This window comes from Chroicocephalus ridibundus, chromosome 11 (assembly GCF_963924245.1).
Source record: "Chroicocephalus ridibundus chromosome 11, bChrRid1.1, whole genome shotgun sequence".
NCBI lineage: Eukaryota > Metazoa > Chordata > Aves > Charadriiformes > Laridae > Chroicocephalus > Chroicocephalus ridibundus.
In genome coordinates this window covers 15727068-15749711 of record NC_086294.1, presented here as the reverse complement: position 1 = coordinate 15749711, position 22644 = coordinate 15727068, and the positions used below count along the sequence as shown (strand labels likewise).

Here is a 22644-nt window from a genome sequence, read left to right as displayed (position 1 = left end):
GACTATTAGACTAGCAAATTATAAGCAAAAAACTCATCAAAACTAGACTGAGGGGACGTAACTTTTATATAAATATTTGTTTGGTGGCTGCGAGTGTGAAAACCAGCAGCTCTTTCTGGCAGGACGGGGGAGAAAGCAGCAGGGGTAAAACCAGCAAAGCGACTTGTAATAACCCCGGGGAGGGATAAAAGATTGTTTGGGGGTTAAATAGTGGCCGTAAAAAAAGCTTGGAACCACGAGCAAAAAGTACATCTCCAGCTGCTTGTTCCGTGGCGGTTTTCAGAAAACGCGATGTACCGACACTCGATGCAAACTAGAGGCGGGGCAGAGGGACGTCTGTTTCTGCTCCGAATAAGATGTGCAGGACTTCCAGAGGTTTCCGTAATTTGGAATATCAGATAGTTTAGGTGAAAGCGCCACGACTCATTTAAATTCCATATTAACTGAGACACGTCCATAAAGAAAATCTAATGCCTTTCTGTAAGTAGTGCGGAAAACTCAAACTGAAGGATTAAGAGAGACACTAAGGAACCTGCTTAATAGTACAGTAGCTGAAATCAAGCAGATACTAAATGAATCATTTTAAAAGCTAGATTTTTTTAACTCCATGTCAGTTATGCCATGCCACTTGGGTTTGCACCTGTTTGTTTCAGAACTGGAAGATGTTTTAATAAGAATTTAATTGTCAAAAATTAGGGTTTTAGTGAAAAGACTTCATGGATTTAAGCCCAGGCTAGGTGGTAATTTCAGCTGAACAGGAAAAAAGACACAGTTCCATGCAAAAGCATCTGTATTTCTTAGCCTAAGTGAATGCTCATGCTACACCGAACACTGCACCTCCATGTGTTCTCTGTCACTCTGTTAGAAAGCTCTAATGGGCACATACGCCTGGGGAGGGGTACTGGAATGAGAAGGAAAGGACAAACTGGATACATCCACCATGGAGTTTCGCCCATCTTTTCCCTTCAACTCAATCCTCTGGACCAGACTCTTGGTTCCAACTATTTCTGGCCTAAGTGCGCCCTTGCTTCTGGAGGGGGAAGAAAAGGTGTTAAGAAACAGTTCAACCAAAGCTTCCTGAAATGTGGGATTGTCCATTTCCATCTGTTACTGTGTGCTAAGAGACTATTTTATCCGTCTTTCCCAACCAGCTCTAACAACTGTTAGAGTCTGTAGCCATCCTCAGTGCCTAATATGGCAACACCATCTGTCCGGAGCTGTAATACTTTGCTCAAGATCGATTGGCCAAGACACCCAGACTTGGCTTTTCAAAAACACATAAATACCCCAGGCAGCTACTGCTCAACGCCTTTGATTCGGTCAAAGAACACCAGCGGAACAGCCACAAGATGCCAGCTCTCAGTCTGGTCGCTCTGGTCAGCCTGGTGTCCACTGGTGAGTTGAAATTGAAATATTGCAGTTGACCTTGACTGGTTTTAGACAGGCAGGAATGAATTACTGAAATTCGCTCTAATATAAATAATGCAAAGTTTTTTCCAATCCAGTTTTATGAAGAATTACAATAATGTACGCAGTTATGACTATTATAAAATATGGAATTAGGTGTGCATTTGGAGTCATTTATTGAAGCCTTTAGAGGTTTCATGAAGAAAGTCAAAGTGGTTTGACTTATTTCACAAACTAATATTAAAAATGTTTATCTACAGCTTTGCTTTGGTTGTAGTGTACGTACCTTTAAGACCTCAAGAAAAAGGCATCAAAAATATAAAGCAGGTTGTACAATGTTCTTTTACCTCCAGTTTCTGAAATTATAAACTCCCATGAGCTCATGTCTTCCACTTTAAACACCTTCTTTTGCACCTTAACACTTTCCGGTGTACTGTACTAAGAACATGGTTGAATTTTCTCCGTTTTCCTCTTTCGCACGTGAAGTTTTTGCCAAGCAGTTGGAGGCGCACCCGCCCCAACAACAACACAAACACTGGGCACAGATCTGCAGCGGGAATCCCGTCAACAAGATCCGGGGCTGCGATAGATACGGCTGTGGCTATTTCGGCGCTGACAGGTAACACAGCGGGAGTCTGGAGCAGTGGGATTTGCTCTTGCTTTCCTAAATTAAATATTCACAAGGGAGAAAGCGAAGTTTAACCAGAGTTGACACTTAGAATGAGAGAATACTGTTGTCTGCGGGATCTCTTGCTCATTTTTGGGACGTTACTTGGCCATCTCGCAGTACAGTAATACCACTGCTACTAACCTGATGCACAGGGGAAGAAGCGAGACCGGTACATGAATTAGCAGCCAGAGTAAAGGAAATGGAAAGTTTTTCAAGGATGTGGGTCATTTATTCTTATTGTTGATGGACCAGATATTTAACTAACATTCAGCAACAGCTTACAGGAAGGTAAGTAGATTAATTTGGACAAGCTAAAGGTCTGCCAGCATCATTGGCTTTAAGTAGGTACCTCACAGCAGAACGGGTCCTATTTCCCCGAAAAATGCTTTTATACGTAGAATGACTCCTGCCTTCCCTGTGTTTTCCTCACATCTCCTCCCCCCAGGCACTGTAAGTGTCCATCCTCACCATGCAACTTCCAAGTTTCTAAATGATAAAATGCCAAACATAAGATTCTATTTCGCACCAGTACAGATGTATTTTGGGGTAGAACAGGGGTACTTCTCTATCACAGCTTGGAATAACCCTATGGACTTGGGAAAATAAAAATACGCTTAAAATTTCAAATTTCACCCCCCTTTTTGAAGAACGTCAGAGTAATACAACCATTTTGCAATGACAAAAGATGGATCGAAGCCACTATTCATTTCTGAGTTGCAAAAGTTTTGTCAGCCAAGCTTCAGCTATCGCTCTGCGTTGATTGATCTAACTGTACATAAAGGTAAGCCTGACGGACTTCTCTGATTACATATTTCTGTTTTCAGGCACGGTCACAAAGGAAAGCATGTGGGTGTGGATGTCATCTGTGCTGACGGAGCCACAGTGTACGCTCCTTTTAGCGGCCAGCTCTCCGGACCCATCCGATTCTTTCATAATGGAAATGCCATCGATGATGGAGTCCAAATCAGGGGATCAGGCAAGTAATTAACAGCAGATGCGTTGTGAGGCACGCACAAGTAATCATTTTATTTACTTGAGTAAGCTTTCTGTGGCTCTTCAAGAAGCCACAGAACTAACCTTACACCCTCTCTAGTTCCTCCACTGAAGCACAACTAGACCGCTGCTAAGAGATATCGGAAATCAGCACCAGCAGGATGTATTCCTTTTCCTATGCTTTTCTTGGAGAGGAGGGAAGAAGGGAGTTGAAAAATAGGTAGCAGGAAAACAGCAACCCCATATTAAAAAAAAAAAAAAAAAAAAGGAAATTGTAAAAATACAGTACAGAAATATGCCTTCAGTTTTGCTGAGAGGATGTTTTCCTGACCCTGTTTTCCACTCCCCTCTTTTCCTCTTTTCTATAACAATCCAAGTAATTTTGATTTCAGGACTGTTGGTACCTTGAGCACATTTCTGCTTCATCATTACTGTCTCCAGTAAGAGGCCACCAGCACGGAAGGTTTCTCGCTCACCCCCAGGACAGATGCAGCTGCTTTTTCCTGACCTCGCTTCCTCCCCCGTCTCTTCCAGGTTACTGCGTGAAGCTGGTCTGTATTCACCCCATCCGGTACCACGGCCAAATCCACAGAGGGCAACAGCTCGGGAGAATGCTGCCAATGCAGAAAGTGTTTCCTGGCATTATCTCTCACATCCATGTTGAGAACTGCGACCACTCCGATCCTACTCAGCAACTTACGCCTGGTAAAAAACAAAAAGCAAACACCACCAACCAGAATAAGTAGTATAATAAATGAAAATTAAGTTATTAATTAATTTCAAATAAGGACAACACTATCAAATAGCAATAGTCCCCTCTGTCTTATGTTCTCCCTGACAGCAACATCCAAAGGAAAGAAAATACGCGTTATAAATACAGTATAAGAGGACTGTAGGCAGTGTTCCAGGGAGAACGTATCAGCTTACCAAGCTGTATTTCTTGCCCTGCCATGACACAGCAACATCAAGTCTCAGCCATAAACCAAGTCAGACATCTCTTCTGCTTGCGTGCTTTTACCTACTAACGTTTTCAGTATCGCATCTTAGCAGATTTTAGGATGATTGTTTGCAATTACAAATACTACATTGGTAGCAATGGAGGACTATGACTTGAGGGGTCGAGTCCCATCAGCCTGGGCATAGAATAAGAAACAAAACTAAATCTTTTCCCAACCCTCAGATGCTCTTTTTGAATTTTTCTCTTTAAAGCACATTCCTTATATGAGATAATCCTAATCTAGAAATGTTACAATCCAATTTTATGTGTACATTCTATTTACATTTCCTAAAGGATGACAAATTTTGTGGAGGAAACAACTAACTACAGGCATGGGATATAATTCCACTATATTCCTACCTAACTAAAATTAAAACATAGTAGTTACAAACATGCGGCACTTAAAACAGAACCTAAAAATTAATTTCGATGTGCTGTGTTTCTGTATTTCCAAGTTGTTCCACCATTCCCACAGCAAGGCAGTCACTGGGCAACAGTGTGCTCCGGGAATCCTACAAACGAGATACGAGGCTGTGATCGCTACGGCTGCGGATACTATGGAGCTCCAAGGTACTATATAATTGGAATCTGTGGGGTTTTATTGCTTTTCCACTGAAATAGAGCTGAACTCTGTTGAAGCCATTTAAGAATTACAGCTTTGAAGGTTTAGGTTGGACATGAGGAAACATTTTCACTACACCACCAGAACAGGCTGTCCAAATTGCTCATAAAACCTCTGTCTGGAGGTTTTTATGACCCAGGCTAAGCCGTGCCTGACCTGACCTGGTGTTGGGAACAGGCTTGACTCAAGTGGAAAGGACTTGATGTCCTCCACAGGTACCTGCCAACCACCATTTCCGAGACTCTACAGTTCTATTTAAAGGCTTGGAAGAAGGCTTTCTCCCCCCCCCGCTTCCAATTTGAAAAACCTCAACTCTACCAGACCATCAGCCCTACATGGCATTGCATCATCTACACCAAAACACTTTTTATAGATTCTTCAGCCAGTCAGTTATGTCAATGCTGTCTCGGTACAAAAACAACGCATCTCCAGATCTTGCAGCCTGCTAACTGATCTATCTCTATATAACTTCAGGCCTGACAAGAGACTTCTCTAATTACACGTTTGTTTTCAGACGCAACGGCAAAGGAAAGCACACGGGTGTGGATGTCATCTGTTCTGATGGAGCAACCGTGTACGCTCCCTTTTCTGGCCAGCTCTCGGGACCCATTAAATTCTTCCACAACGGAAACGCCATTGATGATGGAGTCCAAATCAGGGGATCAGGTAAACCGCTAGTTTTCCTTTACTATGTCTTTAGGTCATACAGGATGTATTATCTTGCAGCTAGCCAAGCAGTTAAGCAAGGTACATGTTTTGAAACACTGCATCATCTATCCATTTACATGCCGAACTTTTTGCTCCTGTGTTACAATGCAAATAACTCAGTTTCACAGAATGTTTTTGAGCTCTTCTCTTTATTGAAGCAGGAATTCCCACCTTCTCCCTGCCTCCCACCTTCCCTCTTCCACCAAGCCAACAACTCCAACCATTATCTCTAGTTTTTTTTATGATGACAGTGTCTTTGCTATTTTGGTATTTGCACTATTGCTATCTCAGCGGAAAGGACAAGACAGAAAACATTAATATTTCAGAAATAGAGTTAGTACAGATAAACAAAGGCTTCATCGGTCATCTGATGTTTTCCCTCCTCTTGTTTTCACCAGGCTTCTGTGTAAAACTACTCTGCATCCATCCCATCAGATACAACGGTAGAATTTCTAAGGGACAAATCCTTGGGAAAATGTTGCCAATGCAAAGAGTGTTTCCTGGGATCACATCTCATATTCATGTTGAGAACTGCGATCACTCAGATCCTACTTCCAATCTTGAAAGGGGGAAAGGGCAGAAAGTGTGAAATGGAAATGCAGTAAATTCCAAATAAATTCATCTCAGCATCCAAAAGTTGTTTTTCTTTATCATGTGGACAGCCCATCTCAGTGAAGGAAGGAAAGAAAAAGTGTATTTTACATAATTAAAAAAGTTACACAATATGCACAATGTTACTACTGATTCGATATGACTTTGGGCCTTACACAATAGTGCAAGGTGCTAACATTGATACACACTCCAGATACCAGTTTGGTACTGGTTTTTAAGTACCTGTAATAGTTGCAAGCATTGTATGTTGGGCTAACTGACGAACTACACCTTGGCAAACAAGATTACTTTAGATTTTGAAGGTACCTGAACTGAGAAGTAGAAGGAAATTTATTTAAACACTCCACAAGGAATAAAATATGCTGTTTAGAGATGTCATGCCAGAACCACCAGTGTCTCTATTGGGTGGCAAAAGGGACTCCACACAAGGAAAAAAAAAAAAAAAAAAAGAGTCAGGTTTTTGTTGGAATTTGCATTTACAAGAGAATCCAGAAATTAACAATGACTAATTATAAGCTTTCTCAAGGAGTCTGAAAAGTCAGGGAGCATGAAATCTCTCACCCCCTCATGTGGCAGAAGAGGTGCACTACTGTTAGCTTCTCACTGCAACTTGGACTTCCTACTGACCCTACAAATCTCCTTAGCACATGGGGGGGGAAGTTCTGTGCTTCATTTTGAGGGTTCTTGTTACTCTAACAAACTGTATGATTGCATTATACACTTCAGAGATGGGGTTGCAGAAAGCCTTTGCAGGGCAGTAAAACCAGGAAAAGCCAATAAAAGAGCCAAACCTCGCCCCAGACAGGACAAGGCAGAGCTCTGAAGCCCCAGCTACACAAGGGATACCAGGAAGTAGTGGCAGCAGGCAGCTACCTGCAGAGGTTCTTGCCAAGCACAATACCTCCACCACAGTCATTAAGGATGACCGACTAATGAATGAAAAGAACTAAAATTAGTTTCCCACTCTACCAGTGAGCAATCAATATTTCACATTGAGACCAATGCATCCATTTTGTTGACATTTAGTTATAAACCCAAGTATCAACAGGTCTTGTTAAGATCAGTTAGCGGAGTGAATGCACCGGAAAAAAAAAGAAATCACACCAAAATTCACAACATTAAAAAATGCAGGCCCATTTTACTAGAAGCTTGGAGCTGGAGCAAGCTAACATTCACGACTTCACAGAAAAATCTGCTTTAGTAACAGGGACAGAGAAAGGGACAATATTCAAAGCATTTTAGTTTCCTCCTGAACTGCATTTCTGGATATAGCCACCAGTGTTTGATAGTTCATTAATGCTGTTATGTTGGCTAGAGACATGGAGGACTCTGGGACTTACCAACCATCTACAACATTGTCCATATGCCATTTTATAGTTTTAGCATGTCAAAAATCCTCAAGTTTGAGGCATGAACATGAAATGGCAATGACTAATTCACTATAATCCAGCAGGTAATCATCTCTACTGCCTCTGCCCAGGTTTGTCAAGTAGATGGTTTCTAACAGGACAGAACCCTGCATAATGGGAGGACGTGATGCAACAACAAATGGATAAAAATCTAATATCAGTGCATGTATTAGACCACTTTATTATGTTTACATTTAAAGCAAACCCCACCTTAAACCAAATACTGTTTAGAAATATTTCAGTCTTTTGTTTAAAAGACAATTATAACCCCCTTTATTACAGAAGCAAGTGCTTGGGTAGCAGGTGCTAGTAACCAGAGTCAGATGCTTCTTAACTGTGCAACAGGCAATAATGCAATACCAAGTCAGACAGGCCTCATATGTTGTTATCTTAAATCCTTTAGCTTGCAACTGGGAACAAGTCTGTCCAAAACAATGGCGGTTTAACCCTGTAGCTGTTATTTTTGCAGTAGAGAAGCGTAAGTGTGGAAGAAACTGACATTTTATCTGATGTGAGAAATACTACCAGCAAATCAAACGTAGACTTCTCATTATAAATAGGAAGATGGAACAACTACAGCATGAAAATAATTACAGCAAAATTTGTATATGATGCATTTCAGTTTACAGTGTGCAAAACGTCAACACAAAAATACATACTCTAATTCACATCAACTCACCATTCCTTTCCCCTTTAACGAAAATAAAGAAATAACACCTGCTTCCTCAAAAATCAATTAATAGCAACAAGTATTAAACAGTCCTGAAACAAAAAATTCAGGATCACCTCCAGCAATCCTTACTCTAGAAATCGGGGGTTACAGCACAGCTCTGTGAGATATAGGCAGGATTACCACAGGCCATTTTGGCCTCTAACTGGCAAATATATATATATTTTTTTTAAGTGCTCTAAACCCTTGATTCAGATGGAAAGTGATCAAAGACAACCGTATTCCATTTGATCCTTCCTTCTCACTAGCCACGTTTATGACATCCTTCATATCTTCTCTTAATAATGAGAACATGCAACAGCATGCAGACGTCAATCTCTAATCAGAGACTTCAACTTTCTCAAACCCAGAAGTTTTTCCTTATACTCTGGCAGTTTCCAGAGTGCTCTGTCATTCACCCACACAATCAATCAGTCTAGATCCAACTTTTAAATTAATTAATTTTAACAAGGTCTTTTTCCCATCCATTTAATGCATAAGACAGAATAACAACATACTGTACAATGCAGTCTATACAGTTTAGCTAATATGGCAAAAGTTATTTAAAGTGCAATTTAAAACTGGAATTTTTTTTTTTTTGTAAGTATAAGCTTATTTACCAGAACATTTTAATATCCTGTCATGAGTTTAAGATAGATTATATATTTGAGTAACCTGGGCTAGTGTTAAGTATATTAATGTACAAGTTTTTACATTTATAACATGAATATTTTGAAAAATAGCTGTATAAAACATGACAAGTAATATGGTTTCCATGAATTCCAAGTTGTATTCAGCTTCCCGTAAGGTTAGATTTGCTAAAGGAAAAAAGTTTCTATAGTCCTCTTCTGACTAGATTGGAAAGACTAAACAGACATGAAAAAAAAAATTCTTTAATGTGAATGGAACATTTAAATCGAAGCTCAGAGAAGCCCAAGTTCACTGGAGTTTGAAGCACCTGTAAACCACAGACGTACTTTCAGAAGTGTTAAGTACACTTAATCTATTTTCTATTTCAATAGACCATTAACATTCTAGAATGTTTTGCTGTTATGCTACTAGAGGTTCTCAAGGTACAAAAACTCAAATCTGGAAATTAAGTTTTCATATTTCATTTTTAAATTCTTTATTTGCATAGAAAGCAACGCCTGACTCTACCAGTTTACCCACAAATGTAGAGAATTTACCATGTTGGCATCATATCAGGAAACCACATTCTTCCAAGATGTTTGGAGACTTCCAAATGAAGTCGATCTAAACTATAATCATTATCTGGAATCAGTACCTCCTCCATTATCGAAAGCTGGGTTAGCCTGCCCCCACACATCTTAACAAATTCAATAAAACCTCTGCAAGTTACTTCACATTCACCAAGTCCCATTGCTGTTAAGTTCTTACAGCGCTCAGCAATCCGAATAAGTTCATCGTCCAAAGGCTGAAGTCCATTAGCACACACAACCAACTCAATTAACCTTGGGCAATTCATGCCAATACGACCTAACATTGCTTTGCTGACTGCACGACCAAAGTAAAGGTGTGTAACAGGGGTTTCCTCTCTGAAGAAAGCATCAAATTCTTCTTCATATAAGAAGAAATACATCACAATGTTGACTTTGGGGGAGTGTTTAACAAGAGCATCCCAGCTTTGCTTTTTAATAGTGTGAAATTCGACTTGTCCGGGATTTTCACTCACAACGTCTATGCGAAGGTGTTCAAGATCAACATGTTTTTCACTTGAAAGAGCCAGTAGCAGTTCATCACTTAATATATAGTAGTTCAAAGCCAGCTCCTTAAGTCCATGACACTGGTCAGCAACACAAAGAATTCCTGAGGAACAAAAAAAAAGTTACTCTGTAAAACAACAAGTGAATATAAGCACAGCTGTTTGCTGTAAAGCTCAAGCAGGTACTAATTCTATTGGCTCAAGTATTCTTGCCTACATCCAAACCCCATGAAATATGATAAAGTTTAGATATCCACACCCTTTTATGGTGTTTTGGCCATGAACACTTATCAGTAAAAGCAGCAAGTCTAACTAGTCACATTCATCTTGGATCTGCATATCTTTTTTCCTCTTTGCTCATCCCTATGCAGAATTTCCTCAGCTTTGAAGAGGCAGCTGAAATCAGGTAAGGTCCAGCTGAAGTTGCCACTATTCCCTAATACTCCTTCCTTCAGCATTCATCTAAGCATTCTATTTAAATGACCACCAGTAGCGTACTTTAAGAGCTATGCTAAAACAGATCCTTCCCTGAATTAAGGCATAAACAACGTAACTGCTCTTAATCTGTTGGAATACAACGTACACAGATTAAAACACCTTTTGTAGACTCTTGATAAGAATATAGGAAGGAGACCAGACCAGAATTCCCCTTCCCTAGGACCAGGGTTTCAGGAGAAAGGTACATGAGAAGGGACTCAAAAGCTCTCAACTTCTATTTTGAAGGGACTGAGCCCTTCACCACCCAATGCTAAATTAGCATGTTTGTACTACCAGATCTGGACACACGAGGGCACTAGAGAAACTGAAAGTCTCTTAGTCTTGCACTACTGGTTTTTGAAATTAATACACACTCCATGGTGGTTTTTTTTAATGTATCTTTGAAGTATAACACTTCTGCTCAGTAAGTTAAACGCACAGCACCTTACAAAACAGTTATTGACAACTGCTTTCATCAGGGTCAGGGATTTTGCACGTGTGTTCCCACAGAATGCCAGTTAAGTTTACAGAGTCGCACGCGTTTGGTTACCCTTACACAGAACTGACAATGAACAACTCCTTGGAACATGTGTTAAAGGCTTGCACTAATTTTGGTGGCTTTTCCTCCTCAAGGCCTATCATGAGAGGTACTGAAGCAGCTGAGAAGAATGTAAAAAAAAAATCCCCAGGATTCTAGAAGACACAGTAAAGCAAGAAGCACCTCCACCTTCATTAATCCAACTCATTCAGTAACACAAAGACACAATTCTTATTCCCCTTCATCCTGCCCAAAGCCGAGACTAGGTCAATAAAAGGCCTCTAAGAGACTCAGAAGAGCACTAAAAGTTTTATGAATCACTTGTTTCAAACTAACTCTTGACTATTGTTTTATGATACTTTACTACTACATTTTTCATATATATTCACTACTCACCAGCAGGTGATACATAAGGACAACTGCTCATTTTCAGCAGTTTTAGAGTATCACTATTGTTAGCAACAAGAACCTTCAAGGAAGGATCATCAAGTGGTGTGTCATCTATCTTGATTGACGATAATGACTTGGAGTTCACAAAAACTACTGTCAGTGCTGAAGCAAAATGAGCCTGTTTGGAGAAATTGAAGGAGGGGGAAAAAAATTAACTTATTAAAAGACAGGCAGAACTTCAGCATCTAAACTTCAGGTTTTGCATGCACAGAAACTACAAAAATAATCACATCTTAGGCATCCCCTTTCTTCTGTAACAAAGGCTTATTTGAACACAGGACATCTTTGTTTAAAAATACACTGCTACATGTGACAAAAATTAACTGTACACTCAGTAGTTAACTCATCCACTCTGATTTATCTTTTCGCGGTAATAAACCAGGGAGAAGTGGACATAATGATGGGCATGAAGTATCTAGAATTTATCTGTAGAAAAAAGGAAACGGTATTTATTTTATTTTCCAGAAAGTAACTCTGCTGTGACCTACAGAGTCAAAGAAAAAAACCTCCCAAATATTTTAACATATTGCAGCACGTAATCATTGTATCTTTAAATCTTGACACGAGGAAGCTCAATCCTTCTAACGATTCCTCATCTCTACACCACAAAGTATCAACACTACTAGATTTAAAGAATGGAATCAATGTTTAACTATTTTCCTGATACTAACAGATGTCACAAATTAAAGAAGATATGCCAATAAATACAGACTGTTTCATAAAAATACCATCAGCCAAATAACAACACAATAAGAAAGCTAAAGCAGTTCAGGAGTGAATTAAGTAACTCTATTTACAGTTCACAGAACATTACCTTAGCGACATTCATGAAGCTTGGTTTTGCTGTAGAAATCAAACCCAGTGTCTTGATAGAACAGTTCACCAACTGAGAAAGGATGTTGCAAGCTGCTTCTGCAGACTCAGTACTACTATCAACCTATAAAAGCAATTTAAAAATCATGAAGTCATTCTTTATTATTACTTAGAAAACAGCATCCTGGATATTCAAGACTGCAAGGTCCACATCCACTCAGCTGTACTGCACCAGACTATTTACCACAAGGACAAAACGCAACATTAATTAGAAATTTCAGAAAAGTTACTATTAGAAAATTTTCCTAAGTATGACTGCTGGGTATTTCTAATATGATCAGAGAGCTTAAATCTAAGCCTTCTCTTCAAATGACCTCATGCCTTCCTAAACAACTTTAGTGTTGGTGTTATAACAGACAGTGGTAAGTATGCACCTTTTTTTAAATGGCAATTCTAAACTCTTGGGGCAAGGACAACACCTTTGCATCTTGAATAATGAATTGATTCTTAATTCACCTATGAACCTGATGACTAACTTTGGACAAATCACTATTTCATCTCACCTTCCTCCTCTGTAGTAGCTCTGATAAAAGAATAGCTGAAAAAGCACAGAAGTTGCATTAAGATGTTATAATGCTAATTCATGATAATCAGTCATATGAAGTGTAGAAGTTACAGGTATTTAATACCTGATTATCCATTAACTGCTCTGCAAGCAAGTCACAGTATCTCCAAATGTAAAACCACTAACAGTGCTGAGAAAAAGAAGCTTCTGTTTTTCACCCGGCTTTAATATCAATGCTTTCTTCTGCTTTTCCTTCACAGCTTAGAACTATGACCTCCTCTTAAGAAATTTCTATTAAAAGTGAACAAAGCGCCTATAATTCTAACTATGATCTCCTCAGATAAACAGTGAACTCTACCGAGTATTCAAATGAAAAGTCTGAATTCATGCAATTTTGAGACTACAAACATAGCCTGCATTTAAATCAAGTGTACCATTACTTAAATATGTCCTTATATGTCAATCACCTGAATATACAGGCACAGAATCTTTCTCCCTTACTCATAGTTTTTCAAAGCAGGGTTCTTAAATTTCAAAATGTTCTTCACTGCATAGCTCTATTTTGTAAGTAAATTATACATACAACACAAACTTATTTCCTCAAATGCTTCCACATGTAAGTAACATCTATCTGCACAATAGTCTTCCAACTCAGATTGCCACTAACATTGATTCACAGATACTACGTATTCTCCATATTCTGAAAACATATCTTCAGCACTGTATTGTATGACATTAGCTCTTTCTTTACTTTGTAGAGATTAGAATGTAGAGAATGGAAGGAACCCATGTGCACGTGTGGAAATAAATTACAGCAGTAGTTGCATTTTTAAACCTAAGACTTCCCAGGTACAACACTTGAGCCATCCGACAGAGAAGCTGCATATGTCATGCACAGTAATCTGACAAAACAAGCCACCATTCATTCAAGACTTACCTTGAAGCTGACATACTGCAGATGATCAGCATGCCTCTTGATAATCTGCTGAATGAGATCAGGATGTGTAGACTTTAAGTAAGAAGTGGCTGGCTGGCTAAGCTCAAATTCAAATCTCCTCCAGAGATCTGGGATGTGAAAAATTTCATTCCACCTTCGACAAACAGAAGATGCCCTGGCTCGATCTACTAGAGGTAGAAACTGAAAAATGCGCAGAATAACATGGTGCGGAAGGCTTCCCCAGTCCATCGAGGTGTGCAAGTCAGATTCACCAAACACTGAGCCATATAAACAAGTTTTCTGCTTTTTGCTTTTCTGTGATGTTTGAGGAGCTTCATTTTCAACCCCAACTTTCTGCCTAGCTCTCTTCATTGTGAAGGTTTCAGGTACTGTAACAATCCGATGGATTCAAACTGCAGTTTCCTGAAAGGTCTCACGTACAGTAGGTCTCTGAAAAAAGGCATGTCCGTATATCAATATCCAGTGCACAGACATTACCAAGGACTGTCTTTCTTGATACCTTTTGTTTTGTACAACTTGATTTGAATCCAAAGAATTTGGGTTTGTTAATTTACCAAGTGTCATTTTATGTGTTAGTACTTCATAGTGTTTCAAGCACTAAGTAGAAAAAGAAGTATTTAACAGAAATTTAGTTTAGCAGTAGCAAATTATGTGTGTTTATGTTTAAATTCAACAGACAAACTAAAGAATCTACTCATGATTTCTAGAAGAATTTTATCAACTACAGAACCCAATTCATAAACTCCCTTTTTAAATAACGATGAACTTGGAACAGATGCATTCAGAAGATACAGATTCAAAAGCTTTGCCCACCTCCCCCACTGCTTTGCTTTATTGTTTTAGGTTGGTTTTGTTGTTTTTTTGTTTTTTTTTTTTTTTTTAAATCATGCCAGGCAGAGGAAAAACATCTGTACAACTAACAACAAAGAACTTCAGAGACCAATTATCAAAACAGGGCCAAGTAAGTGAGGTTCACGTGCTGTTTTTCAGCAAGAGAAAAAGATGGTAATCCCAGAATATAGCAAAATGCATGAACCTACTTGACTGAGGAACCGTTGCCACGTGAGACAGAGTTCGGAAAAGAGCAGCATAAGGAAAAGCTCTGCTTTTGCATGCTGAAGCAGTGCAATCTACTCAAGACCATTTTAGACTGAATTCTGTTATTCAGTCAATTCTCAACAACCGAGTTAACCGTTTCAAGTGCTACTTCATTTTACAGTGGGATGAGGCCCCATCTCAAGTGCCCTACTAATGAGGTGTTCAGCCAGACTGTACCTCTTCCCAGCCAGACTGAAGCTAACATTTTCAAAGCAACCATGCATTCTTCAACAACAAACAGAACATGTTATCTATTATTACTGAAAAATCTCCCACAGCAACCTTCACAGTGTGCTTTTTCTGGACTGAAAATTTTCCATGGTATCTTCAGGGCAAAGGGAAGGGGAGACACCAAAAATCTAGAAACGGCTGCCAAAATACAGACTATCCTATCGAAAACTTATCTGTCATTTTTCCCAACTTAAAAAACCCAATCTGTATGGCTGATTACGTGTCTGACACACAAGCGTAACTCCACTTTTATGAAAAGAAAGCATGTGCATTCTTTGAGAAGTGGAAAGAACAACCTAGCCAATTAATCAAGAGCTGTTCGTATGACCAGCTTCTCTACTGTTTGTCCTCCTGACAAATCATCTCAATTACCAAGGAATTCATTCTAGCAGTCTCCAGAAATCTTCACTTAGTCTCTTTACAGTTCCATTTATGATAGGGATAGGTGATACGCACAGAAAGACAAGCTTGTAACACTCTTTATATTTAATAATGGAAGTTTTCCATCCCTCAATAGATACACGTGCCTTGCATTAACAAGCAAAGGCAGCAAGTCAAAGAGAATGAAGAACAATACATTCCAAAACAAGGCAGTATTTCTAAACAATACATTTGTGTTACTAATGTAATGAAGACATAAGCTTAACACGAATAAATATTTTGCTACTTGACAATTTTATCAAATTATAATCTACACAACTGTGTTTTATGACTTTTGAGTGCTTGAAGTCACACAATGAATGGGCATTCCAAAGCATTATGGGTGGATGTAGTAATTAACCATTACATAACTCTCTCTTCCAGTTTCTCACAGCCGTGCTAAATTTAGCTTCAGTCAAATATTCGTTTTGGTTTTTTTCCCTCGTCCCTCCTTGGGAGGAATTACAAATTCACCTGTTTCCTAAAACTAAAGTCCAGAACAAAAAATGAAATTACACAAATGCTGTTGTCTGAGAAGCTTCTCTACGCTTTTGCTATTCTCATGTAACTCTGCAACATCTTGGTAAACTGTAAGTTTCTGGAAAAAAAAAAATTGGAAATTTTCACTTTATTTGAAACTTAGTCGAGCTTCATGGGTGCTGTTTTGACTCCCACAAAGAAGTTTTGGCATCTGAGAACTACTAGAAAGGACACCGTTCCCCTAAACCACAGGCCAGGCTACAGACCAGATGCAGTATATCCAGTTGAGACTCTTCATAGGAAGAGACATAACAAGGTATGCATGGCATACACAGTATCCATGCTCTCACTGATGGAACGCAGCCGTAACTTGTTCTTGTTAATGCATCCCTCTAAAACTCATAACTCTAGAATTTCTATTTTTAGTATTCTACATTGCAGTACTTTAGCAGAATTTAATTTTATTACTCAATGTGGGATGCAAAGCCAGAAAAAGGTTCCATTGGTTACATATCACAATTTTTTTCACCAAACTTGAAGCCCTAATATTTACTGTAAAAATGTGAATGCTTATTTTGTTCTGAATACTTAAACTATGAACAGTATATATTTTAAAACACAACTGAAGTTAACTACATTGTAGTTCCATGTGATATAATCCAGGTAGCATTCAATGAGAGGTTTACATGCACACATACCTCCAAAGAATGTGGAAGTTCCTGTCAAGTTACCAGCACCTTTCTGGTATCTGAACATCCATCCCACTGTTGAGTCATCCTGTATGTGTGCATGGATTCCTTAACCAGAAGGCAGGGACGGGTCCCAGAAGATGAACTGACCTGTGAAGCCACCGACCAAAGAAAAACTGTTCTGCAATGTCTGGGAGACCCACTGGAGGGACTAAGTTTTGGAACAAAGACTGAGATGAACAGTACACACTGTACCGCAAGGCTGACGTGGAAGTAGAATAACAAAAAGTGGCAATTAGTTTTACCAGATGTTATCTGAAAACTATCATTTAACTAATGGGAAGGTGTAATTGTTGTAAGAAATCTACGTTTTGCACTATCTACAATTTTAGTCACATCAGTACTCTCATGCAACACAGATACACCTCTGAATTCTTGAATATTACCTAGAGAAATTACAAACCTGAATACGAAACATTAACTTTTTTGCAGCTTACCATATACCAAACCCCACATACATCAAAATAGTTAAAGATATGACTTCTAATATTTTAAAATTTAAGGACTCTTGGCTTTAAACATTACCCACTTTTACTCCAAAAGTATGCTTACTGCATCATGATAATCTTGACAGTAAACAAACTATTTTGGCTAATTAAACTCTACTTGGAAAAAGAGATAGCAATGATGTACAAATATGCTCCCATATACTAATACGAAAGAGCTGCCCTGTATCTTATTATGAAACAGTACCTTGGTTTGCTATAAGAAAATATACCTCAAACCTCCAAATTCAGTTACCCATTTTATATTATTTGAAGATGCTTTAATGGAAAGCTACAGGAACAGCAATGCATATATTACTAAATCATGACAGATCTGAAATTAAAAGTAGATTAGAAGCTGAAGATGTTTACAAACTGTTGTGTTCAGCCAGTAATAACATCTTTAGAAACCATCTTTTTCTTTAAAAGATGGGAGACACGAGGCTTTAGATTCTCCTGGGTCATATCATCATCTTTTGAAAAACTACCCAGTTAATATTAGCTTTATGGTTGTAAAGTTTAACATAGGTGTAATACACATGTTAATTAGGAATGCAATAGGATAAGCAGCCCCTATCTCCTAAGCAAAATCAAACTCAAGTACTGAAATCTGTGCAAGTAATGCTCTTGCTCAGCTCGCACATCAGAAAATTTAAGATCTGTGTAGCCAGGCTTCTTTATAATTAGAAAGTTGATACACATTAGTAACTCTGTTCACAGACGGCATCTGATGAAGTTTGTAATTTATAGTGGCCTTGTATTGCACAGTCAGTCTACAAATATTACATGTTCTCCTGTGAAGCAAGCAGACTATCCCTTTGCTAACTTGGCACAGCACATAAAATTCATTTAAAAAAGTGCTGTCAGTTTCTAACACATAAAAGGCAGGTTTATGACACACGTAAACAGAACACATAAATAACATTATCATTGAGAGCACAAAACACTGAGATGCAATTGAAAGATTCAACACAGAAGCATATTAAGTGTAAGTTTATAAACCACATGACATATTTTGAAGCAGCTTTCTTACCTAAAGAATGCTTCCAAGTTACAATAGGCAACAAAGGAATGAACTGAGGCAGCTGCAGCCATGGGGCACTCACAAGCATCTGTCTGTTTTCCCCTCCTGTCCAGATAAAATGCCACAAAAACCTTTATTAGTTTTGGGAAAAAAAAATAATCCTTGTATTACATCCCACGCAAAAATGATAGGAAAATAAGCTGACATCAATTTACACATTTTCTTGCTTTAGTAAAGGAGCTTGAGGGCATCATTTTAACACAAGGTAGCTTATCCTACATTGCAAATACTGTGTCATTGATAGAAGTGTGAGCTCAGATTAAGCGTAAAACTGATAGGAAACGTGTTGCAATTACATTTGCATTGTACTGGCCAAGAGTACAATGTAAACAGTAAGTTATTCAATATTTGCATTATCATTACCATTAGTAGTAAAGTTTGGCTAATAACACTGTCTATAACTACTAATGTAATCTAAGAGACACGGAGAACAGGTAAAAAAAACCCAAATCTTTTTTCCTGCCTTTTGCCCTTCATTGGCAAGGCTGTCTGTTGGCCTAGGGAAGTATGCAACAGATGATGAAAACACAGAGGCCACATGGCACAGCTTCCTACCACCAAACGTGCAGCAGCCTGACATCCCCACCCGGCGCAGCCCTGGGTACAGTCACATGGCAAGAAGGAAGACAGGAGATGCTCCATCAACAACAAACCTCCCAGCCTGCAGCCTCCTCCCAGTTTATGAGCTCCCAGAAAGCAGATGACAGCCTGGACAACCTGGCAGGTGTATCACCAACAACCACATCACGGGGGCTTAGATTAGAAGTCCCCTAACTCCCTCCACACTATTTTCTTTCAATACCACATTACAGGTAAGTTTGTGTGTCCCGCATCATAAGTAATCATTCAAAGCTTTACCCACAAGAACATCACTAAGTTTGCTTTTATAAAAACACACCAAATAACTGAAATCCTCCGCACGATAAACCTCACGTGCCTATCATGGGGGGACAGGGAGTATACCCTTCCATCTGTTGTAAACTCAAGACTTCAGTACTCTCTCCAACACTTCTCAGTGTGGGTGCAAGCAAAGTAATCGTTAATAGTAAAATAAGATCTGAAAATTAAGATAAGGACAGCAATGTCCTTTTATAGTAAGAAATGTATCAAATATAGTTCTATTAATGTAGTCAATAAAGACTAGCTATAGCGTTCAGCAGGCTTCTGAACTTCACAAAGGTTTGGGCTGGTTATTGATAGCAGCGAATACTACCTCCTAACTACAGACTGCCTCCTGATGAAGGGAGCTTCCCTTTCACAGACCTGAACCCCCCAGCATACAGGAGTTTATATGTTACATTGCAGATAAAAGTAGCAAAATTTTGGATACTACATTTAAAAAAAAGTTACTGAAAGTTCTTGTTAACAACAAAAATAATCAGGTGTACAGTCTAAGGATGCTTCCTTTAAGCGTCCAAGGCCACAAGAACCATCCAAAGCAGCTGCAACCATGTCAGCTCATGTAAACAGATATGTTTATGACAAAAAATAACTAGTTATCACAGATGCTTGTTACGTAAATAACAGTGAATTGTTAGTCTAAAGTAGAGTTAGCCAAATTATTACCAAACATAAACAGCAGCAGCACAGTCATTGAAATTAAACACTCTGGCAACTGATGGGGTTTCTCAAATCTACTCATAATCCTCATTTGTGTAGAGCAAAGTATTAAATATTAGTTCAGTACCCTATACAGCTGTTCTCCTCTATAAACTCTACTACCTCAGCGTCCTGTGATCAAGTATTTTGCACAGCTGCATGTTATCCTACTCAAACAAACTCAAATCTGCAAAACCCAACAGGGATCCACAAAAATTCAAGTTAAATAACTGTTTCTGCAGCTTATCCTGGTAACAGAACTGTAAACTTCTGCTAAAATTAAGACGATGAAATCTCTCCCATGACATGGGGTCTTGGCAGGGGATTCTAAGGAATGGTCAGCAGTGGCTCAGTTAAGACAGCAGCTGTTCACTGCTTCCCATGCTACAGTTGCAAAAGAGAGGTTTTATTATTATACAAAGATTCAAGCCACAAAGAAATAACCACTTTCTCCAATTTGTAGATTCTCCTTTTCAGTTCTCAACACCAGGACTCAGCAGGAATTAATAAAACAAAACACCATAAAATCAGGTTTCTAATAGAGACACTTAAAAAAACCCACAAAACAAACAAACAAACCAACCCAAAAAAACCAAATCCAGCAGAAATGAAGTTTCTGAGAAATAAAAAAAACCCTTTCAAACTTGGAAATCCGCCAGGATAAAGTAGCCATCATGGTCACTAAGCTTTAACTTTCTAACACTTGGAAATTAATGTTTATGGATCTGCCTTTTAACAGCTGAAATACTTGCCACATTAATCACAGTGTCTTTAAAAAAAAAAATAAATAATCACAGTTCAGTGATAGTATCAAGGTCACCCACTCACAACATTAAGGAATTCAGAGTCCATCTGGGGAACAAGTGCAGCAGACACGGTACACAAAAAAGGCAGCGCTGGAAAACTGTTGGAACTCCTGATGCAGCCTCAAATGCAATCGCTGAGTATGTTTCAAAACACAGATCAAAAATGCATTTTTAGCTTAAGTTTCAGAATATTCTAGTCCTTCAGCGTGATGAGCTCCAAGATTAAGTTTTTTCCTTCATTTAGGACACAGTGATCTTCTAGTGGGTGGCATTTTTGCTTCTGAACAGGATTATTATTTTTTTTTAAAAAATCAATCCTCTTTTTTCTCAAAACCAAACCTCTCTCTCTCGAGGGATTTATCACATTTTTAATGTTTACAACAAAGCCTCAGAGACCTAAAAATAACAGCATTCAGCTAAACATCTTAATGCTTGCATTAAGTGAAGAAATACAAACGCATTGCCACTTTTAGTGTTAGTTAGGTGATCAAACTTTGCTATTCGTGTTATACTGATGCACTATTTTCAGAAGAAACCACCCCCACTTGAACAGCTTTTAGACCACGAACAACACTCAAGCTTTCCCTTGTTTTACTACATGACACATCTGAAGAGTTCTCTCGAGGGCTCACCCAAACATCACACGGCAGGAAGAAAAAAAAGCATTCTTTCTACAGGTTTTCTAGAAACTTTTAGACCCGACTTTCAAGCCATTCAAGCTCTTCACATGGAAAAAAAAAAAAACAAACCACCTTCTTTTCCAGCCGACGGCCCGGAGCAATCCTAGCACCCTGTTCCCGAGGGCGGACGCCCACCCCGCCGGGGCCCGGTCCCGTCATTTTGCCGGCGTGGGGACGGCCAGGGGAGTTTCGAGCGGTAACAAGCCGACTGTAAAGCACATAAAATCCTTCCCACACTGTTTTACCTCAGCACAAGGCGTCTGGGAGCGAAGGCAGCCCGCGGCAGGGCATTACCTTTCCCAGAGATGTCCTCCTCAGCTCTCCCTGAGGGGAGGGAGCGCGGCCGGGTCCCTGCCCGGTCACCTCCCCTCAGGCCGGGGACGGGGGCTGACGAACGCTACACGCAAGCGGGAGCCCTGCCGAGGTCAGGCCTCCTCACGGCTCAGGGAGAATTAAGGTTTCTGGGCGCGACAAACGTCTGCCCGCCCGACACGACACGACCCGACCCGGCTCGGCCCCGCACCGCCTTCCCAGGGACCCCGCGCACTCTCCCCTCCCGGCCGCCGCACAGGGGGCTTCCCCCCGCCGCGGCCGCCCCGCCGCTCACCGCCGCCTGGGCGCGGCTCCCTCGCAGTGGCAGGGCCGAAGCCAGCCGCAGAGCAGTGGGGGGGGGTTACCCGCCAAGAGCTCCGAAGCCTCCCGTCCAGCTGAGCGCCCTGTCCGCACCGCCGGCCGCGGAGGGGAGGAGCCGGCGGCGCCCGGCCGCGGTCGCGCCGTCCCAGCAGCGCAGGCGCCCTGGGAAGCCCCGGCACGTGACGGCGGGCGCCATTTCGCGCCCGCGCGGGCCGCGCCCTGAGGCTAAAATGGGGATGGGCGGGCGGAGGGCGATGGCTGCGGCGCCGGGGCCCGCTGCGTCCCTTGGCCAGGCAGGGATGGAGGGAGACTGCCCTAGGCCGCCTGCCCTCTCCTTTCCTTCCCCAGAGCGGCAGGGGCGGCTGCTCCTCCTGACCAGGCCTCCTGAGGCCCTCCGTGCAGGCTCCTGCTCATTTTCCTGTCATGAAGTACCTGTAACCCCAGATCTTCCTCAAGCGGGGGCAGCCCTGTGTCACAGATGGAAGTATTTGACACGGTTATGATTTAGCAGCAATTCAAAATTTATTAGTGATTTAAGGCAGATCAAGAGGTTGAAATTTTAGCAGCACTTAATCATTAACTGGCTTAGAGGTTTTCAAAGCTAGTGAACAAACTAGCTGAGTAGTGACTGAATTACAGATTTGAAGATGGCAAGATTTACACGGACTATAATGAATTACAAATCAATACATACGGGCAAAAAGCACAGATCTCAATACGAGTGGAAC

General features: G+C 40.2%; 2 protein-coding genes across 2 annotated transcripts; one reads left to right on the top strand and one right to left on the bottom strand.

The window, feature by feature from the left end:
* The first annotated feature begins 741 nt into the window (after positions 1 to 741).
* LOC134521932 (myeloid protein 1-like) lies at positions 742 to 5986 on the top strand. The gene is made up of 7 exons (XM_063349069.1): positions 742 to 1395; positions 1894 to 2026; positions 2902 to 3053; positions 3605 to 3775; positions 4523 to 4637; positions 5204 to 5355; positions 5796 to 5986. The coding sequence occupies exons 1-7, from the start codon at positions 1350 to 1352 to the stop codon at positions 5984 to 5986; spliced, it is 960 nt and encodes a 319-aa protein (XP_063205139.1). The 5' UTR covers positions 742 to 1349.
* LOC134521931 (F-box/LRR-repeat protein 21-like) lies at positions 5410 to 22130 on the bottom strand. The gene is given in 7 exon segments (XM_063349068.1): positions 5410 to 9954; positions 11262 to 11433; positions 12130 to 12252; positions 13631 to 14017; positions 14020 to 14080; positions 18148 to 18243; positions 21891 to 22130. Coding segments are annotated over 6 exon segments (1449 nt in total). The 5' UTR covers positions 18210 to 18243; positions 21891 to 22130; the 3' UTR covers positions 5410 to 9310.
* Between the last annotated feature and the right edge of the window lie 514 nt (positions 22131 to 22644).